Source organism: Parasteatoda tepidariorum, chromosome 3 (assembly GCF_043381705.1).
Source record: "Parasteatoda tepidariorum isolate YZ-2023 chromosome 3, CAS_Ptep_4.0, whole genome shotgun sequence".
Classification (NCBI taxonomy): domain Eukaryota; kingdom Metazoa; phylum Arthropoda; class Arachnida; order Araneae; family Theridiidae; genus Parasteatoda; species Parasteatoda tepidariorum.
Window position 1 is genome coordinate 85,053,368 of NC_092206.1, and position 22,889 is coordinate 85,076,256.

Below are 22,889 nucleotides of genomic sequence, written 5' to 3' on the forward strand. Positions count from 1 at the left end.
AATAATGTCCAAATTATAAAATCTTTGAAAATCATAAATAATTTATTAATATATTCAAAATCTATTTTTAAAGGAAGTTAGAAAATTTTTGCGTTTTGGTTAGAAATCAACCCAAAAAAAAAAATTTCGGTCGCGTAGAAACTTTGAGATATTTTTCTATTAACTATTAAAAGATAAGCTTTGTTGAGCTAACTGAAAATAGTGAATGGAAAAATAAATAAATTTTTATTTTATCATTGTGTCAACTAGGTGCTTAGCGATAGAAACATTAGGCATTTCTCTCTAATCGATCACATAGTTTGTTTGAGGTTATCTTATATTGCGCCTCCGGCGATATTATTTGGCTATTTTTGGAAGACTACGCCAAATCCCAGCATCTAAATTTATGGCTTAATATTTTCTAAATTTTGCCTACCCCCTACATTTTGAGCGTCAGGAATCCAAATATGTAATAAAATGTATATAGTAATTTAGAGAAAGTTCGTTTTTGTGACTGATTTTGTAATTTTATTAATAGTTAGTTCGAATTCAATAGTATACTTGAGGTCACCCCCTTGAACCATTAAGATTGACATTTTAGTTCGTGAAAATTCGATCATTACAACAAAAGTAATTCAGGGTGTTATCTTTGTTACTGTGTTGTATGTATTATGATGAAAACAACAACATAAAAATACTTATGTCAATTTTAAGTGTTTTTAAACTGTGTGTTGTCACACTTCTTGTTACTCTTTCCCTTGTCACAATTTCATCTAACTCCTCCCTTTCTAAGCGTGACATCATTTGTAGACGGTTCCTTATCAGTTCCTAGATTTTTTTTAAACGTGCCAATATCCTTCAGCTATCGAAAACATTTAATTCAAAAAATTTACTTACATTTCGATAAAGATTACGAAGGCATCGGAAAATCTGCCAAGCATGAAAACGAAAATGTATTTGTGACCTCAAAAAAAAAAAAAAAAATCATCTCATCAAACGTTTTTTAATCCGAAATGAGTGACAAATCATGCGAGACTTTTTAAACCTTGAGGCAAAATACGTACATAAAGTATATTTTAAAAAATTATATAAAATCATATTTAATTTGTTTTCCGCGAACTAAAAACTTATCTAATAACACCGGGGAACAAATTTTTTGTTACATTTATACAAATAGTACTTGATCTTGCCTTATTCAGGAGCGAGAATTTCAAATCTAAAATTAATTTTTCTCCCAATCCTACAATTTTTTTAAAAATTATATTTTTATTTAATTTTTACTTTTTTTTGTCGAAATGCACAAGTTTTAAAACATTATATATTTTATTGTATAACCATCGACCCAATTTTGGATTTACGACTACCAATGCTAACTTCGTAGCCTTGTAGTTTTGAACCCAATCCAGAAGACAAGCGAACTCTTGGATCAAGTATTGGAAGAAGTCTGCCCTCGTGAACGACTTTTTGATGGAACTAACCCGCATATAAGCTACATGGAGGGGAAAACCAGCCTCACGGCAAGTAGATTCTAATCCATGATCCGTCTACCACTGAGGATATTTTGCATCAGCACTGTGATCGGTATGGAATTCGAATTGAAAAATGAACCGATTTGGGCAGAGTACTTTAATTAGTTCAGATGAGAAGAATGTATTTATGAAGCATGCATAACAGAAATCGCAAATTAAAAACTACGACAAGTTTTAAATTTGTTTACTTTATCTATCGCGATTCAAGGAAATTTTAAGAATCGGTACGGAAAACTTAATTTTAAATTCTTGACGTGCCGTCCGATAGAATTCTATCATTGAGAATGTCAAAAACAAATAATTCTGCAACATTTATTTTAGAAAAGACAGTAACTAATATTCAAATGAATTTTTTTAAAGCATTTTTCATTAATAATTTTGAAAGTCAAATGTCAATAATTTTTATTTTCCCATCAGTCGTCAAATAATCTTCTTCAGTATCCAAACAAAAAACGAAATGGAACTTACAGCGTCAAACTTTTTCGTTTTCTTTAACAATGAAGAAAGTTCATCCTTACAGAACCGAAACTATAGTGTGTTTATATGGAACTATATTTGCTTTCTTTTTTTTAAGTTAACTCAAATGTTATATCTTGCGCAATAAGAAAACACAAAATACTACATAAACATATTTATTCATTTACAAATCATTACAAAATGTAACTTAAAATTATAATCTATTTACTGCCCGTGACAATAATTAATTTGTTGCAAATAATATAGTAGATGGTTCCGAGCAGTACATAACACAGCATATAATTAAAAAATAAATATTTCTCAAAATCTTTTCCTTGGAGTAGGATCAGCTTCCCTCTTCAATTGGATGTAGGCGAAACCACCTAAAAACAAACATCCAATAATCATAGAAAACGTCGATTTTGCACCTTTGTCCAGTTCTTTCTCTTTGTCAAAAAAGTATCTGAAAAAGAAGAACAAATAACAGTCAATAATGTATTGCAACAACTAAATTCTTATTTTTACAATGAACCTAGATTTTTTTTTAAAAAAAGAGCATTCCATCAAAATACCGCAATATTAATAAAGTGTGAGAAATTAAAATAAGATCATAAAGATCTGCATTTCCTAATAGTGTTATTGAAAATTGTTAATAATACATTATAAATTTTATCAGAATAAACTTCTTAGTTATTACTTCTTAATAATATTACTATTACGTTGTTTTCAAATCGAGAAATATTTCGGAGTCTGCGTTGGCAACAATTAACTACTTAGTGTCACAAAGTAGTTAACATTTGTAAGTAGTACACATTTTGTTTTTAACAACGGAGATTCTGAAACTGAAGGAAATTGATAAAGGAAATTAAACGCTTATAGCTCAGTCATATTTGAGCAAATTTCGTCCTTTATTTATGTAAAAGTAAAAAATAAAATATATATTATAAACAAAAATATTAAAATCAGAATGTGTGACACTAAAATAACATAACCTATTCCTACAATTGCATTAGCTAAAAAATTTTCTTATTTACCAAATAAGTTCAATTAATCTAAATAAAAAAAAAAAGATAAAATACATGCAAAATTATAAGTCTGCTCCGAACACCAGAAATACAACATAATTTCTTTAAAAAATTATTAAGTTATCTACAATTAATATTATGTTGATGTAGACTTTCTCTTTTTTTATTTATGTAATACTAATGTTAGCCAATAAAATTATAATGTTATTAAATATTAGAACCCAAAACGCTTTTCATGTCTAAATATAGGGTAATCCGCGATACTATTGTTGTTAAGAAATGATATTGTGGTAAAACATATCTCCCTGGTTAAAAAATTTTGTGCTTTCTCAAAACACGCAAAATCAATAAATATAACCCTGAAAAAACGGTACATTACAATAAAAAAAAAAACTCAAAAATTTGTTTGAAAGTCTCGGTACTATTCTGCTGGTTCAAATGTAAAATGGCCTCCTGAAGTGACCCAGTTTTCCTCATAACCCTTATGTTCATAACTTTTTGATTATCACATATTGTTATGAAGTTAAGTTGAAAGAAGCGTAAATAATTTTAAACCGTTAATTTATTTTGGAAATTAGAGACGTAAAAAGTTAACGTAAATTTTTGTAGCAAGAAGGATGATTTTAGGGTATTTGAACTATTAAATTGTAAAAAAATAAACCGTCTTCCTGTTGTTTCTTTCCATCGAAATTGTTTAATTTAATTTCCACACCTTTCGTCCCCCCCCCTTTCCCCCAAACACTCTTAAATAACATAAATATTTAGAACAGGGTCATCTTAAGCGTCCAATTTTTGAGGGGGACAAAATATAATGTATAGTGCGGTTCTCAGGAGAACTCCTCCAGGCACTTGTCTCGCGTCTTGGCGGCTTCTATGGTTACGAGGAAAGGTCACTTCGAATAGGGGTGTGGGCTTTATAGTTTTGTCTTAAGTCACCGTGAGTAAACCAATCGACACCTTCTTTCCTCCATTTCACCCCCATTAGCAATGTGCTCTCGCTTGTTACCATAGCAGCAGACAGCACCAGACTTTCAGTCTGGAGGAGTTCTCGAAGCTGCACTATGCACAGTCAAAATACTTCTCTAAAATTTACAAAAAAAAAAAAAAAGTTTTTAGACCTGTTAAATACACGCAAATGAATAATTATTTTCTTCATTTCTTACTTGTTTTTAACTTAGATGAATTTAAATCGATGATGATTCATGAAAATTTTCTTTATTCGCTTATTAATAGTGAGGGGGACTTTTAGAGATTTCTAATAGTAAAGGTACCCACTCTCTTCCCCGCAAACAACAACTATGAATGAAAAACAATTTAAACTAACAGTGGGTAAACAGGGAAGAAAGGAAATCAGCGTACAGTGAATTTTCAAACTTTTTTGCTACAGCTTCTAGATTCTCATAAGGGATGGAAGGATTAGTTTAGCTTAGCCCTGAATGCATGAATTTATTTATTTCTTATTACAATTTAACGAGCTAAATCCCTCTTCCAAATCTTTATCTTTGCTTCAATTGTTCATGTTTTAGAACTTTTCCGCTCTCTAGTTCCTCATAAGAAAATTATCCGTTAAAATTAATTTCTCACTCTCGGCCAGATTAAAATATTGTCTATCAAATTATCGAGAAGTGAAGAGAGGCGTTCAACTTAAGACGGGAGTACCTAGAAAATGGAGGTCGTATTAAAATTCAGAAAGACATTTTACACAAGAATAAGCAGATATAGTGTGTTTTTTTTTTTTGGTCATCAATTTAATTTTTTAAAAAGTTTAATGCTTTCAACTTCTGAGAAACAAAAAATACCCTGATCACGTCAGAACTTATTGTTATTTCCAAAGACTCGAGTAGTTCTTATGACTAAAATAATCTATACTGCCGCGCTGTTGAAAAAACAACGCAATGCCTCAAGATTGATTTCACGAAAATTTGGCTTGACAACTATTTTCTTTCTATTGATAATGTTGCAAAGGCTAAAATAGAATTCCAAAAATCTTTAGCAGTAAATAACGTGCAATAAATACAAACTTACTAAAAATATAAAAATTTCTATCTTGAATTTTTTATTACTTACGTTAATTTTTTTATATTGCACGGCAGTATACAAGTTTATTGCTATATAATATCATTTTCGGACTTCTGGTGCTCAAAAACACTTTTTTTCGTTCATAATTTAATGCCGCTAACTCAAACTTCTGAAAGCCTTTAACTTTATTGTTAAGTATAAGTATTTCTGACCTAAACATTTCTCAAGTTAATAAAATAATAATATTTAAGTATTTCTGGAGAAACTTGAAATTGAACTGAACAAAAACTGAAAGTCTCTCTTCAATTATAGCAGGGTGGAGTATTTATGCCAAAAATGCCTTCACTAAATATGAATACACAAAAATAGTTTTATTTGTATTTATAAAAAACCTACATGTAAAAATATAATTTTTGATTGTTTTTCTAAAGTAAAATCGTGTTTCAATTTGCTATTTTTCAGTCTGAAAGAAATCTTTCAGCTTTTAAATGTTGAGTTAGAAAAATAACACATTACTCCATTATTTAAAACAATTTTATACAAAAATAATTTTTAGTATATTAAATTAGTCGATTGAAATTAATATATGTTCACTTATGAAGTTCAATTTAATTTGCGTACGTAGTACGAAAACTTCCAAATCAAAAAGTTTAATTTTTAATCATTATAATTTAAAACTTCTTTATTGAGATCATGCTGTAATTATCAAGATTTCTATGATGATTTTATAACATAATTTAGAGGAGTACATATTTTCTTTTTATATGATAACCAACGCCCCACACACAACCGTAAAAAGGTATGAGAAGTTTAGCAGCATGTTTACATTCAACTTCGAAATCACGTTCTCTTTGTTTGATGTATCTGGAAATAAGTAAAGAAATATATTAAGAAACGTAATGACCATTTCCAGCAGCAAACTTAAGGAAATACCATAACTTTTTAAAATTATCCTTTCTTTAAAAAATTCTACAAATAAAATCACAACTTTAAGGTCATGGAAAAGTAGTCAACGTCAATTGTGCTTTAAAAAGAGAGATTTTGGTATTTTTGAGCAACCTTTAACAAAAGTTAAATGAAAAGAATACTGTAAAAATTAACACTTTATCACTAGATTAGAAATACACCCAAGCTTTTAAATGGTCATAACCTTTTTAAATTTAAGGGAAATACGGTTCTGATGTGTTGTTGTCAATTTACGTCGCACTAGAACTGCACAATAGACTATTGGCGGCGGTCTGGGAAACATCCCGGAGGATGATCCGAAGACATGCCATCACAATTTTGATCCTCTGTGGAGGGGATGGCACCCCCGCTTCGGTAGCCCGACGACCTGCGCGCGAAGTCGAGCACCTTAAGGTAACACAGTTTAACAAGGATCAATACCGCACACCCTCGGTCCCTACGCAGACTGATCCAAGTGGTCACCCACCCGCACACTGACCGCAGCCAGTGATGCTCGACTTCGGTGATCTGCTGGGAACCGTGTCTTAACGATCAGTCCACTGCGGGACACGGTTCTGCTGTGCATTCCATAAAAATAAACAATAAAATGCGATACCTAATAGCTTTATTAAAAGTAGTAGTGCATTGTAGACGCTTAGATATTTTGACAAAAATAGATTATACCAATCTTTAAAATATTACATTCTGTTTCGTAGTTTTACAAATTTTGTAGTAAAATATAAGCCTTTTAAAATACATTTTAATAAGAAATCGCAAAATGGAACGAAAAATTGTTATTTCGTATAATGTTTCATAGTATTATACAATAAAATGCAAATCCAGCTGATATTCTCCAAAGTTAAGTTTTTTTTTCTCATTAAGTGTGTGTTAATAAAACAGAATTTATGTCTGAAAACAATATCTAATAAAAAGATTCTTAAAATGTATGTCTGGATTTGTGAGGCACAAACAGTGGCTGAATTGAATCAGCCATGAAAGTAAGACATGGATCATGAAAAGGGCAAACTAAATCAATTTAGTTTTATTCATCCGTATTAGACAGGCAAAATAAGAAACTGACGACTTGCCATTGAGGAAGGTTTCTGTATCAGTCAATTACAATGAAACCTCTTGGGAGCTACCACTTTGTTCCACAAATTAATGGTCATTAATGGAGGTTGTTCATTCTTAGGGGTTACTTTCATTGAATTCAAAATGTTATCGAAAGTACATGACTTTTAGCAAGCAATTTTAATGTTAGCGTCAGGAAAAACGGCTCAACGAATAAAATTTAGCTTCAATAAAAATGACTTTTACTGATATAACTATGTGCAAAAATAAAATTATCAATTATGAATGATAGAACTATTTTTAATAAATAAACATAAACAATTATGTTTTTTTTTGTTTAAATTTGCATTTAATTTTTATATCATAAAAATTAGTTAGCTTTAAAAAATGAGAAAAGGTTTGTTTGTTTAAAATGCATAGTTTTTCCTAAAATAACTTCTTTTTCTAATTGATTCTTCTTTCAACTCTAAAAATAAATCATTTAAAGCCGCCTCTTTAACGCACACTGACTGCAACATGAGGTAGTGGATCACTTTCAGATATTGTCAAGAACCTCTAACTAAGAGCCACTCATAAATATTTTGAATATATTTGAATCTACTTAGTTGTTTAGTCAATATTTTTTATTTTGATACTTTTTTTGCATTTCCTTATTGGACATATCACGCATTTGGTGCAGAAATTTGCCCGGTCAGTGGGGGAGATTTTGGTGGTTTCTCCTGATGGTTTTCTGAAACACAAAGTCTATGAAAAAAATTTTGTGCCTTTTAAAAATGGTCGCAAATAGGGGATGTCATTACACAGAGGTGGTCTTTCTTGGAGGTTTCACTGTATATTAACTTTTGTGGGTACAAATTTCTAGATAGAAATTAAAAAAAAAAATGAAAACACTAGGCTGCTAGAAGAGAGGATATTTTATAATAACAGAAGATTTCTGAATCGCAATCTAAGCCCAAATAATCTGTAAGTTTTGATGACTTTCAGGCAGTGCCTTGCAAGAAAACAAAAAATCATCACAGAGATGGGAACTTAAGTGTTTAGGGGTTCAAGTAAGTGTAAAGTGGACTAGAGTTATTCTAGATAATTGGAGTCGAAGATACTTTTTGTTTCTAATAATTTAGTTCTTTTATTTTTGATAAACAGTTTTTTCTAAAACAGTGGTACAGAACCTAAAAGCAACATTGCCAGCCTGTTAGTAATAAACTTTGAGTAAAGAAAATGAAAATAGAGGACACAAAATAAAATCCGATAGGTAGCACTACACACTTCCTTTCCAGTGAAAAGGATGATAGTTCATAATATTCCAGTTTGCATGAGAACCTGACCCTTTTACTCGTTCTTGTGGATCAAGATCAGTTTCAGAAGTCTCTTTTGAGGTAAAGTGGTGGCATGGGATGATTCTCCAAAGGAATAACCAGAAGATACTCCATACGGGGATATTTCCGTATCACGATCTGTTGCGCCAATTACAATCGCCAAGTTGCCAAATAGATTTTAAACTTGCAAATCTCTTTTTAAAAAGAACATGTAGATGTTCGCCTAGGGGTGGTTACGAGTTATACCTTTCGAGTTGGTCCCTTTCTGTGATGTTTTTTTAAGTTTCTCGTGGGCAGCTGCTTGTAAGTTTCCAAGACTTGGCGATTATTCCGCCACAGATCAGGATACGGAAATCTCCCCCTCCATACGGCTAATGCAGTGTTTCCCAAAGTGTGGTACGCATACCCCCAGGGGTACGAGAACAGTTTAAAGGGGGTACGCGTTCTTATGCAAAATATCTTGCAACAAACGAAAATTTCAAAAAATTTAATCTAAAAACAAAGCTAGCCATGAAAATTTACGATTGCATATTTTTCTATTGGCTATTTTTTGCACATTTAACAGTTAATAATGAATGGCGTCAACAGCCAGTTGTGATTATTGACTTTTGTGCAATTTTTTATAGTAAAAAATACTTTCATTCTTTAATTAGTGGTACACAGCATTACGAAAAATTTAGAAGGGGTACACAAAAGTCATAAGTTTGGGAAACACTGGGCTAATGTATGAGTATGGCTTTGAAAGCACTGTTTCATCTTGCATGAGAAAGCAGGGTTTTGAACGATTCATGGCAACCCATTTGATAGTTTAATTTAAATCTATGATAAAATATTTGTCTGTACGTCACTTGATAACAATTGGGCTTAAGTTAGTTGGTTGTTGTGGGCGTTGAGAATAATTATGCAAGAACAACTATTCAGTTGTTCGGATATGAAGATTGTTTTACTACCATGTATAGTTGTCTTTTTCTAGGTCAGGATAGCTGATGGTAGAAGACGATGAAAAGAATTCTTCTGACAGGCATATTGGGGAGCCATAGGTTATTCTGAAGAAAATCCTAAATCTCCTTTCAGTGCCATACATATTCCAAGTAGAACAGGTGGCAGGGAGTGGACTCAAGGAATTTCAAGCCAAGGCGCCAAATTGATTTTAAACAGCAAAAAAATTTGGAAAAAAAAGAAATAAAACATGTAGAGGTTTGTCCGGGGATGGGTACAAGTAATACCTCCTCAAGACAAGGGAGGGTTAAAAAATATAGACAGGAGAAGTCTAGCTCGTAATCTGATTTCGTAACAAGGGAAATTGTTCAGCATAAGGTGCTAGAACGGAGAAACAATTTACAGGGAGAGAAACANTTTCCCTCACTGGTGACCCGGACGTGATAAGAAATTGTCAATATTGATGAATGAATCCACATTAAACAGTTGATTTGCTTAATATAAACTGCTCAAAAAAAATGAAATCCGGTGAAGTAAATAAAGTCTCCGGATTAATAAATAATAATGAGCGAAATGCTATAAACAAAAAAATAATAATAGCGAAAAGCTATAAAAAAAATGATGGGAAAAAAGAGCGAAAAGCTATTAAAAAAAAATTAAAAAAAAAAAAAAATAACGAGCGAAACGCTTGGAAGAAAGAAAAAAATATAATGAGCAAAAATTGAAGTTAATAAATAAACAGCATGAATCAACTAGTGGTAATTGTTCATCGAATTCTATCACAGATACAATTCTGGAAGGGGAGTAATGTGGCGTAACTACCACTACAAATATTAAATACCAAATCAATACTACATAAGACATGTTAACTTGAATCCATCAAGAGGTACCTTTTGATAGATGAAGGTTGACATAGTCTAAAAATAATCTCCCACAGACTCAAGGAATTTCAAGCCAATGATTGATTTTAAACAGCCAAATTGATTTTAAACAGCAAAAAAATTTGGAAAAAAAAAGAAATAAAACATGTAGAGGTTTGTCCGGGGATGGGTAAGAGTAATACCTCCTCAAGACAAGGGAGGGTTAAAAAATTTAGACAGGAAAAGTCTAGCTCGTAATCTGATTTCGTAACAAGGGAGACTGCTCAGCATAAGGTGCTAGAACGGAGAAACAATTTACAGGGAGAGAAACATACTCAAATTTAGCAGAACAGCAGTATTTGATCATATGCAGCACACACTGAATATTAGTAAGAACTTGATCACATATACTAAAATTCAGTGTGTGCATGTAAGAAGCAAAGCGACAGAAAGAAGAAGCGTCACCTGAACTGGTTGTTGGTTAGGTATGCTACCTCTCGCCTTTTAATTCATTCATTCGATCTCAAAATGTGATAGCAGATGTAATGAACATGGATGAGATAAATCTAAGATTAAAGTAACATCTAAATAAATAGTAGTATCTAAATGGTATAAAATTGCCAAAATAAAATGGACACCTATTGTAAACCTTTACTGATAATTTTACTCTGAATAATTCATAGGAAATCAGTAACATAAAATTATAAAAATAAAGTGCAATTAAATGAGAAATTCAACAAATTAGTAAGAAAGAAAATAAACTAACTTTCGATACGGGCAAAGTCGAAGCAAACTTGTCCTCATGATTCTAATTAAACTTTACTAATTTCGCTCAATTAATTAAAGTTAGCTAAAAATACCAGCAAAGCAGCTATGATTTCAAAATTTATTTTCTAATTTCTTGTTTACCTGGATGACCTACGATTTCGATTATGAATAGTTTCGATAAAGATAGAAATAATCCGAATGATATAAATTAATAATCAAGCAATGAATTCTGGTTCAATATAAAATTTTTATGATCCTACTTTTTATTTTAAGAGTTTTTAGAAACAAATTTGAGCAGAAAATGCAAAAAAATTTCGAGGGCCACTAAAATTTAGATTTATTCCTTTGGCAGATCTTATAATTCTCGAATGTTGTTAAATTTTAGATTGCAAAATTTTGGCATCACTTTCGTGACGTTCATGGATTATCATGTGAGTTTGTTTAGAAATGTGGTTTAGGTAGAGAAATATTGTCAATTTAGCATAAATGTCAATGTTTTTACAAATTTAGTGTTTCTATTATTGATACAGATAGTTAAAATTGAGTACAGATTGGGATATTTATTGTAATTTAGGCTTAGTGTTACACATAAATAGATGACTGATTGCTAGTTACATAGTGAACATTAATGTTACTATTTATAAATGAAAACTCTTTTATGGAAAGAGACTGGCTAATTATGTTTTTCTGATGTGATTTACAAGATTTCGCATTCAGAAAGGAATATTATGGGCGACTTTTTTGGCTTCAATACGGATATTCCGTCAAATATCAATGTAAGTAGTCAAAAACTTATTAACTAAGTGCTCGTACTTTTTGTTACAGTTAGAATCTATTAATTGTAAAAATCTGTTATTTCTTTTTGTGCCTAGTCTTTCAATAGCTAATATATTTTAAAACTCAATGTACATGTGGTAGTTCTATGTATTATTGATTTACTTCTTTATAAGTTATTTTGTATTTAGTTATATTTGTAAATTTGTGGTTGTATGCTAATGACACAATGATTATGTATTTTCCTTTACACTTTTTATTATTGTTTCTTTTTTATTTTATTTTTAAGTGTGGAATGCATTTGAAAAAGTGTGGAATGTATTTGTTGAAAAAACATCTATTTTTTTCAGGGTGCGTAAAATTTTTATAAAGTGCTTAAAGGTGCTTATTTTTGATGTTTGTTTTTTTGAAAGACCTTTCATGTGTTTTATTCCTTAGATGTTTTTAAAAAGTGCTTAATTTTCCCTTTTCCGAAGAGATGTGATATTTTTCTTTACCGTATTGATTTTCGCCACAAATTATGCAAAAAGGCATTGTTCTATCTAACGTTTTTGCAAATAATTCAACCCCGATCTATGTTGGCGTACCACCGGTCTGTAGTGTATGAAAACACCATTTGTTTTACTTGTTTGATGAAATACTTGCAGGTCCGCACTTGCGTATACTGAGCTGGATTTAGTGGTAAGGATTTTTTACTCTCATGTGCAACCCTGCTGCATTTTGCAAGATATTCTCAGTTTCAGACTTTAGAATTGAAAAACCTCTTGAATTTTTGCTGATTACGGGGACCAACTAAACATTGTCAATTTTTTTCTTCTATTAGTGATAGAAAATTTCATTTCTCTTGTTAATATCATTGTCTGTGACGTGCCATCGTCTTGGTCACTGTAAATAAAACCGGATAAAACCATCAATTGTCAAAAACTTGCCAACCATGTCTAATTAGGATATTTTTCAAAGTGCTTACAAATATTTTTCAGTGCTTAAAAGGTGCTTATTTTTTGGTGAAAAATTTGGCTATGCACCCTGTTCTTCATTTTAAATTGAGATGATTTGTTTAATAGTTATAGAGACATTTACTGGGACTATGGCAAGCATTTTTATTTCTGTTTTAGAAACTGACAGATTTAATGTTTACAAACTCTCTGCTAATAATCAACCTAGGATACATATTGTTATATAGTAAGCTATTGTTGAATTTTCTTCTAATATCATTAAAAACTGGCAGAAACTATTAATTTTAGTCCAAATTGATAAAGGGATATCTAAAGAGCAGATCTACATAATGTGAGAATAAATTTCAAAATTCTATTTATTATGAACTGTTTTTTGAAGCTAGGTAAAGCGTGTATATGGTTAGGCTTAGTTGATTGTTGTATGAACAAAAAATTATATTTATTAAAGGGGAGGATGGTAAGAGGGAAATAACATACCAGACATTTTATACAATTAAAAAATTGTTTAAATAACATAATCGTACAACTTAGTATGCATAGTTAAATAAGTAGATGAGTTTTCACACTGGTTTCTGCCTTTATATGGAAATTTTTTCATGGAAAACAGAACAATATCCTTAAAATAACTAAACTGAATAAAAATTGCATCCTTCCTGCCAAAACGAACTGCAAGTTGTGTATTCTTGGCCATAATTTCGAGCTACTGGAAAGCACCCCTTGCCTAAAAATTTATTAGATTTCAAGCAGGCTTGCTGGTATTGGCAAGTGGCATCATAAGTAACTGCAGCAAAATTTATTTATTTTTTTTTTTTTAAATCATATTTATACACATTTTAAAATTTAAGCATTAAAAATTTCAGGTATATCTTTTTAAAATAAAAAATATTTAAAAATGAGGGAGTAACAAATGGAACTGAAAATGTCAAAATAGCTGCATGGTATATGAGTTTATAAAATGTTAAATGTATGTTTTAGTATCCGCAAACTAATAATAGATAAAGAATAAAATAATTTTTTGTCAATTTTTTAACACAATGAAGCTTATAAAGCACAACAATGTGTTTATAATGCGGCAGTAAATGAAATAATGTAGAAGTTGTATATTGTTTTTGCATTACTTAAAACGTATTAGTTCGCAAGATCTTCAAAAATGTANTCTTTGCTTTTCTGTTCTTTTTTTTTTTTTTTTTTTTTAAACTTTCAAGTTAACATAAACAATTATTGAATACTATTCAAACATGAAGTAGTTGATGGTCTGTTGATGCAATTTTTATAAATTTGCTTATTGTAATTTTCTATAAATTTTTGCAGAAGCCCAGTCATACATAAATATTTTTAACTATTATATTAATTTTTGTGTAAAGTAGCAGTCTCTCATTAGTTGAATTCAAAATTAAAAAGATTTTCAAGGAAAAATTTACTATTTTTTTCTTCTTTTGAATATCTTTAAACTACAAGTATATTTTTAAATAATGGAAAATTAAATTATTAAAAAGATATTTTCTTTTTAAAAAACAGTTTGGTTTTAATCACATTTGTTTAAACCAACCAACTAACCCTGCTTTTTAGACTGATTCATATAAATTATTCACAGTGGAGGGTAAGAAACAATGAATTTATCCATTTAATTAGACATTGATTCGTAAAGTAGAGATGCTTGGAATAGTTAAGTTATATAGAATGAGTAAAGAAAAATGGGGGCTTAGAAAAATCTTAAATTTGGAACCCAGAGATTTGTCAAAAAAATAAGATGCTTTTTTAAAAACAAGGACACCTTCTGTTTTTTAAAGCACTAATCTTGCTAAATATATTAGTTATATCTAACTAGATTAGTGACCTTCAAAACAGAATTAAAAATACTCAAATAAATATGAAAAATAATAGTATTTTATGCTGACTTAGCCTCAAAATAACTTCTACTAGTTATGGTAATTGGAAGTTCTAGGTTTCTGCTACTGCTATCTCTTTTCTTAAAATAAGAAAAAGCATTTTTTTCTTTAAATAAAAAAGGGACAACATTTTTGCTAAAAGTGCTAAAAGAGTGCATTTACCTCTGTGAAAGGGCCAGCAGGGGGGGGGGAGTCTTCTAAAAATGCTTAGGGTGAACTAGGATACCTATGAACTAAAGACTCGGGAAGAGATGACTAGATGTCACAAAAGATCTATCCATAATGAAATTAGAAACAATAAGTTTCAAGCACCAATAAGGCTCAAGCCACGGCCTACCTTGGGCTGTTGCACCATGAAAGATGCTAAGTTAAAAATCATATTAGTTCTTTTTTTCTTCTTTGGTTTTTGTTTCTAGAAATTCTCTAGTTTTATTTTTCGTATTTAATTTATAAATTTATTTTAGTACATTGACTTGACAGGCAATTGAGACTTAATGAAACCTTTTTTTTTCTTTTATTGTCATTAAGGTGATTGGACGGCATACTCTGGAAGAAGAGCTTTTAAGTGATGGTATTGAAGATGAATATGATGCTTTGAATGATGAAACTTTTGGCCATGCTGCAAATGGTATGAAGATACTATTTAATGACTTATAAGTGGAAGTTGAATGTATTTGCCTTTTAAAATTTTTAATGTAGTATTTTAAACATTCAAGAGTTAGAACATGATTTTTTAAACTTAAATCTGGTTAATATTGGAATTTTTATATTGGTATTAGATTTTTTCTCTTATAAAAATGTCTAATTTTATTATTCGAGTACTATTCTTTTAAATATTTTTTCAAAATAGTATGAATCAAATACTTAGTATTTACAATTTTATTTTTATTTTAAGATGATTGGGAAGAGGCTCATGAAAAATTGTCTGAGCTCATTAAACACAAGAATCTTAGTTCAACATCTACTTTCAATGATTCACTTTTGGAGCATGAAGACAGTCAAAATGTAAGTGCATTTAGTTTTTATTACAACAAAAAATAAATATACCATCAATTATAAATGTGTAATGTTTTTATTGTATCAAAATGTGTAATTGATGTTGATCAGTATCTAATAATTGAATTTGATCCTCAATTTTTAAATTGCCTTCTTGTACTATTTTATGTGTATATTTCAAATAGTAATTCTCACTCTTTAATAAAAGAGAGAAAAATTTATTGTTTATAAAAAATAATTTAAAACATGCTAAAAGACCATCCTTGTGCATTATTTTTTTTCCCCAGAAAAACAAAAAAGAAAAAAAAAAGATTAATTGATAAACAAATTAAAAGCTTTTGTTGCATAATTTAAACTGAAAATTATGAGAACATCTGAAGATGCATTTTTTTAAAAAAAGAAGGTATTTAAAAATTATTTTAAAATCATTTAAAAATTCAAAGAACGAAAAACCTATAAAAAATTAAACCAGTTGAGAATAACCCTAACAAAGTAAATATTTGAATAAGAATTATACCTATAAACACATGTAATTTTACAGTGTGTAATTTTTACTTAAACTGTGAATTACTTATTTTTTTAAATGGAATACGAATAAAAAAAATGGTGTTTTTAAGGAATGATAGCTTATTTTTACAAAGAGGGCATACTTATAAGGATCAAAGGGCGGACAGGATGTAACGTCAAATAATGCCCTTCTAAAAATGCTTATGGATTGATGGGATTGTATGGTTGTATGGTCATATGGTTGAAAAATTGATAAGAACAAATGATCATAATTTACAGTCATTATTATAGCTTCGTTATAGAAAGGTTTTTACTTCTACTCGGCGTAACCAGGACTTTTCATACGACTGTAATCTTTTTTTAATGGCATTATAAAGGAATTTTTGTTTTTTTCTAAATGCTCAAAATTTATTGAGTGTCCAATTAATCATAGATTCCTTAGTGAAAAGAAAGGATATTCCATGAAGTTTACTTTAGCACTAGAAAGACAGGAAAGCAACTACCCCTTCTAGTGTTTTGTTGTTAAGTAATTCAAAAAATAATTAACTTAAAGCAGCACAATTTTATGATTTTTCATTAAGTATGTAATGAATATTTGACCTGTTCAGTATTCGGCCCTTTTGCCGAATATTCGGTGGGCCAAATAAAATACTTGGCAAAGTATTTGAAGAAGTATTTTTCAACTAAGTTTTATTTGGGAGAAGTCTGAATAGATTTAATAAAGAATAGTCTAAAATCTGATTTTTTTACTGTACAATATTAGAAATTGTTTTTCACATATTTGTTAAGTTCTAAAACTCGTTAATTTATGTTCTGAAAGAGAAATGAAAAAGCAAATTTTTAAGGATTGAAACTAGATATCTTTATCCTGAACCACGAATTTTGTAGCGATTTTTTTATGACAATTCAGGAAATTTCCTCCTTTTTCCAACCTTTGAAGTTTTAAAAATTGAGAACTTTTGCAAAACTGTTAGTTGATTAAAGAAATCATGGATTGTAAAGTTATTGGAAAATATGTTTCAGATAAAGTGTGGTGTATTGATTGTTGTTAAGAAAATATATTGATTGAAAAGACGTGTTTGTTTATTGTTTTGTTATCTATAATCATGGTTTTTTAAAATGTAGAAACTCAATTTTTCCAGCATAGAAAGTTTTGTTATAATTGAAAAAGTTTTAAGGTTCCCTTAATCAGAAATTTTCATTATCCAAATAGAAAAAGAATCCCATGCATTTCTAATGATCCAACCTCTACTATATCTGAAGTTATTTTTTTATAGGTTATTAGTTAAGTTTAGTTTTATAGGTTTTTTTTATTATCCTATTTATACATTTTAGGCAAAAATATTTTAGATCTATGCTCAAAAAATCATGGGAAGGTCACACTGGCCGTTTCCTGTTGTCTAGTTATGGAATAAAGCAATTTTCAGTCTTTTTAGTGTTTTTAAAACACTTCTAGAATGTTTAAATATTTTTATAATTGTGTAAGAATATTGACAATCATTATAATTCTTTATGAAATTTAATTTTTTAGGAAATTGTATCAAAAAGCATTTCTCAACTTGGTTTAGAGGATGATTTAGATGATCCTGCTATAATGACAATTGCTCGTAATTGTCATTCATTGGTAAATAGAATGTTTATTCATGAAATATTAAATTTTTTATAGTGTCTATTGTAAATTATTTTTGTATATCTTGTGTAGTACATTTAATTAGGCATATTTGATGCATTCTTTTATAATGTATTTAGTGAGGAATAACATTTTAAAATTTTAAAAAAAAATTGTGGTGAATTTCTTTAGAAACAAAACATAAATTTTATTATTGGAATATGTGTATACATATACAGTGAAACCTCGATTAACCGGACATTCTTGGGACTGAAAAAATTGTCCATTTACAGTTAGGGTACCCTAATACTGAAGTTTAACACCATAAATTGTTTTTAAATTATTTTCAAAAATATAGAAATAAATAAATAATCTATAATAACTATTTTAAAGGATATTTATTTAAAATTTAAAAAATATTTTTCTATAAAATGGAATATATAAAAAAAGTTTGATATAAATACATAATTCTAGATGTAGCCACAGATAAATGAATATAATTTTCCTATTCCCGCAAATATTCAAGTTAGACATATGGTATTGAACTCGAATAGGAAATTGTAGTCCTCAGTTGGTTTCAATTATAAGGTTTACATCCCCTAACACCCACCTATCACTTGATAGGAAACGTAGTTAACACCTACTTGAAAGTAAACCTCCCAGGATTCACAGAAAAAAAAAGTAATGCATACCTGTAAGTCATGAGGACCTCTGGCGTTAATTATTCACAATTGATCATCTACCTAGTGTCTAGAAAGTTTGAGATTCTGATTATTTTATAGACCTATTATAATTAATAATGTTTCTCATTTTTGCATAAGACTTAACCCACTGGCGGTTAAGCAAATGGGTAAATTTGGGAGAATGTTTCTCCCCTATAAACTATTCGACTATCTATTAACATGGAAAATCCGGTTTTGCTATGCAGAGAAGACTGCAGGTTAAAATGCGACTTTTTACGTGCAGAACCGTCAGTGTGTTAAAAGATGAATGAGAAACTCATGAAACTTTACTTCGCAGAAAGCTGAAGCACATCAATTTTAGGGTAATTTTGATACCCTCTCTCTAGTTTAACATGTCTTAGTAAAGAACGTATTCTTTTCACTCTGCTTGAATTCCTTTGTGCCAAAACACTCTACCATGAACACCATAACATATATAATAGTAGATATGTAATATAATTTATTAATTTATTTCACCTGATTCATTTTGAAAATGAATATGTCACAAAATATGAATGAGATCTTTTTTCATTTATTTTACTGAAAGAGTTTATTATTATCTAGAGTCACGCTCGATCTGTATTTGGATCTTCATCTTCACCACCACCTCCTGCATTTTTAGACTCAGAAGAGTGTGTAAGTTATCTTTACGAATTTAAATTGAAATATATGATGCATATTTGAGTTCAATGATGTTTTATAAGCATACATTTATACTATGTATAACCCTCATTACAGTGAAATGGTAAATATGTAATGTTCCATTGAAGCCACAGTATTTTAAAATTTATTCCAATTTTCTATTCATTGGGACAGTGTTCAAAATCAATTATTATTTTAATTTTATTTATTATTATTAATTTTTTGCATTTTCAACAAAAAGAAAAGGTGAACTATTGTAAAAAACTCTTTTTAGATAAAAATAAAGAGATTTCAAGAATCACTTCTGTTTGTTGTTAGTACTTCAAGCATGCAGGGTTATAAAAAAAATATATTTATTAATGAAAATAAGATTTAATTCTTCATTAAAAGTTAAACTTTTTTTTAAACTTCCTATTGTTATTTGTATTATTTTAAATAGTACAATCTAAAAGTCAATCATATATAGTAATGTATTTTATTGTTACTTTTTGGCATTTGATAAAAAGTAATAAAACTGTTTTCATTGTAGTGAAGTTAGAATTTGTGAATGTAGCAAGTACAAAAAGGAAACTGCATTTTATTTATTATCAAGCCTAGTTTTTTTTTCTTTTTTTTTTTTTAAATACAAATATCCTTTCATTCTGTCTAAAATGTATTTGTTCATGTTTTAAGATGGCTTGTTTTAAAAATGCTTAAATTAACTTTACTTTTAAAAGGTAATATACCATATAAATTTCTTCAATGATCTCATTTATTATGTGAGATTAACCAAAAGAGCAAGACAAGGAAATTTATCTAGTGGCTATTAGAAGTAAATTTTTTGATGCTGTTGTGTCACAACAACCAGAAATAAGACGCGAGTTGTACCAAACAATTTATTTAAACATTCACACGAAAAATCACAAAATATTACCCATACGAAATATCTCTTCTCAGAAAAAAACTCTTTCTCAACAACACAAAAAAGAACATCACTTCTCGTGTGTGTGTCTCAAGCAACATCATTTTAGCATTACTTCTCGAGGAATTGATGCTTTTAGCTCAGTTGTCACACACTGTTACGTTACAATGCCCACTTTTTATTTGCACTGACCAGTTTTTGCGTTTACCTTAATAATGATTAGCTTCTGAATTGTTACAAAAAAATTTATTCTTAGTTTAAAAAAAAAAAAAATATTATAAGATATTGTTATAAAAACATATGATATATTATTATTATGACATATCATGTTTTAAAGAAAATAATTTTTAAAAAAATGAAAAAGAATATATGATACTTTTTTAGACCAGTTTTCTCATAATCCATTTCAAGCTTCTGTATCAGAATGAAATATAATCACTAACTTTAGAAAATTAAGCCTCTTAATTAAACATAAAATATTAAGTGTAGAATTTCTGCAACTGCTGCTCTTAGCTTTATTACTTGCATTCTTTCATTGTTCATTTTTAAAGTTTTTTTCTATTTTTTACATTTAATTTGCCTATTTCAATTTCTGTTTTTCCATGTAAATTTTATTCTTCAATTAGTGCTATGTTTTTTAAAATTTTGTTGTAATTCTTATACAATTTAATTTTATTATTGGTATTGTATTATTGGTGACCACTTTATTTTATTGATAGGCAAGTGGCGGCCGCTAATCTTGCCCTCTAGATTATGCAGTAAAAAGTTACTTTAGCTAAACTACCATAAAGGTATGCAGTACCCAGAGTTAAACAATTAAAAACTTTCCACAAACAGGAAATCTCAATTAAAAAAACCTTTCTGCACAGACTGATTAACTCTTGTAACAACTAGTTTCAATCCTTCCATCGGCACCTCATTTTAGCAAAGTACGTTTGAAAATCTCTGAATTTTTAAAAAAACTTTCAATTTTTATTGAACAGTGAACTAAATCTACAGTGAACTCTACGGAACTCTATAGTGATACCACAAGGATGACTTTGGTAAAAAAAAACAATACAAAAAAGCTGAAAATAGAAATCCAGAAATTTTATTTGTTTAAACACTTTTTAAATAATTGAAAAAATACCTGTAATATAAGCAAGAAAGAAGTGTATGTAGCAAACATTTATTCACAGAATGTTTCAATGTTTTTGATAAAAATATTAATGCAATATTTTATTTTATTGAAATTGTGTGAATATGAATCTCAATGTGATTTTTAAGTCATATGAATATGAATCTATACACTTTACTATAAAATCGTGTAAATACGAATCTCAATGTTTAATTTAAAAATCACTATAATATGAATCTCTGTTTGATTTTAACATAACATGAATACAAATCTGGATATAACATGGCATGAATACGAATCTGGATGTTTGAGTTTAAAATTGTATGAATACAAATCTCTTCTACTTTATTATTTATATTTGAAACAGTATTTAAATATATGTAGTTGTTACATGAAAATTATTAAATATTAATGTTATTATAAATTATGAGTCTTATGTGAATACAAACATTTTCTATATTGTGAATTTTTATTTTAATAAATGACTTAATGTTTTTTGTATTATACTTAGATAATGCAATAGAGTGATAAAACTATACAAAAACTATAATAATTTCACGAAGGTCGCATTTATAGGTATATCAGCACATGCAGCCTCCTTTATCATTGCCTACTTTAAATGTGACCTCTCATGATAAAAAGGTTTTCCACCTCTTAAAGTAACTTGAGACTTGTAACTTAAAATTTCTTCTAATTATTTTAGTTTACTAAATCATTATTATTTTATTATGGAATTTAATAAAACCATTTTTTTTTAAATTTTGTATTGAATTTTTTGTTGTATGATTTTTAAAATTTTTTATTGAAATTTTTTTTAGGGTTCTCCCAAGACTCACTCTATATGGAGCACAACTCCCAAGGATAGTGGGATTACTTCTTTTTTACAATCAATTGGTCAAAGGCAAAGTAATTATTCACATGTAAGATTCCATCTTAATCTTCTATATATTTTAAAAAAAGGAATATTATTGTATAAATTGTTTACCTTCACCTTCAACCTAATTGTACAACACATGATTTTTACATTTTGTATCACAGCAAAAATACAGGTAAACAAGCTTTATTGTTTTTTTTTTTTTTTTGGTTTTGTTTCTTAATTTAGTTAGACCTTAAATGTTCGTGTCGCTCACCAACCCCTTTGTCTGTTTCTCATTCATCGTTGAAGATTAAAGAGGGAAGAACAGTTTATGCTAATTTTTTACAAAAATTACGATTGGATTGTAATCTGTTGCATTTTGAGGATGGCTTAATTTTGCCAAACAACAACCTGGGAAATCAGTTTCCCCCAAATGTTTTTACGAAGTGAAGATGAGCTGTGCTGTGAGAAAACAATTTCTGTTTGAGTGCAAAATAGATTTTTCTCAGAATCTGCTTTCATCAGTGTTGCCAGGTGCTGATAACCGTTCACCCCCAGATGGCGTTGTAAGATTCCCTAATATTTTTTAAAAAACCCCAAAATTTTTAACTTGATGTATAAGTATTAAAGAATAAGAAAAAAGTTAAATAATATATGTAGAAAACGTTGCTTCAATACTTTTTAATATTTTATTATCAACAAATTAATCTTTTTTACATTTCAATCATTACATTATCTTTAATTTCTACTAAAATATTTAAGATATTTTTTTTCAATACTTTTGCAAATTTTTAACATTGCACATTTTTTTTATAAATATTTTATTATCAACGATATAGTCTTTTTTAATATTTTAATTCTAACATTATGCTTAAATTTTTGATAAAATATCCAACATATTTTCGTCAATACTTTCTGATTTGTATATGTTTTCGCTGTTAAACATTTTTAGCATTGAAGAAGTAGATACAAAATCCTTTACCCTTAAACCTTTTAACTGCTTTTCAGGTTCC

The 22,889-nt window shown here is 29.0% G+C and overlaps 1 protein-coding gene and 1 long non-coding RNA gene across 3 annotated transcripts in view; one reads left to right on the top strand and one right to left on the bottom strand.

Moving 5' to 3' along the window:
- Positions 1-2,124: 2,124 nt before the first annotated feature.
- LOC107436841 (uncharacterized) lies at positions 2,125-11,253 on the bottom strand. Its single transcript, XR_001583171.3, has 2 exons — positions 10,906-11,253; positions 2,125-2,427 (listed from the first exon to the last, which is right to left on the bottom strand). It is a non-coding gene; the product is annotated as an uncharacterized lncRNA (long non-coding RNA).
- Positions 11,254-11,285: 32 nt separating this feature from the next.
- The window catches only part of LOC107436840 (Protein associated with topo II related - 1), a 36,661-nt gene continuing 25,057 nt past the window's right edge, over positions 11,286-22,889 (top strand). Inside the window, exons 1-6 of one of the 2 annotated variants that reach the window (XM_043047409.2) lie at positions 11,286-11,683; positions 15,055-15,154; positions 15,422-15,531; positions 17,561-17,653; positions 18,925-18,996; positions 21,839-21,940. In XM_043047409.2, coding sequence (XP_042903343.1) covers positions 11,636-11,683; positions 15,055-15,154; positions 15,422-15,531; positions 17,561-17,653; positions 18,925-18,996; positions 21,839-21,940 — 525 coding nt within the window. In that variant the 5' untranslated portion in view covers positions 11,286-11,635. The remainder of the gene's footprint in view (positions 11,684-15,054; positions 15,155-15,421; positions 15,532-17,560; positions 17,654-18,924; positions 18,997-21,838; positions 21,941-22,889) is intronic. The other variant, XM_043047410.2, reaches the window with a different exon arrangement.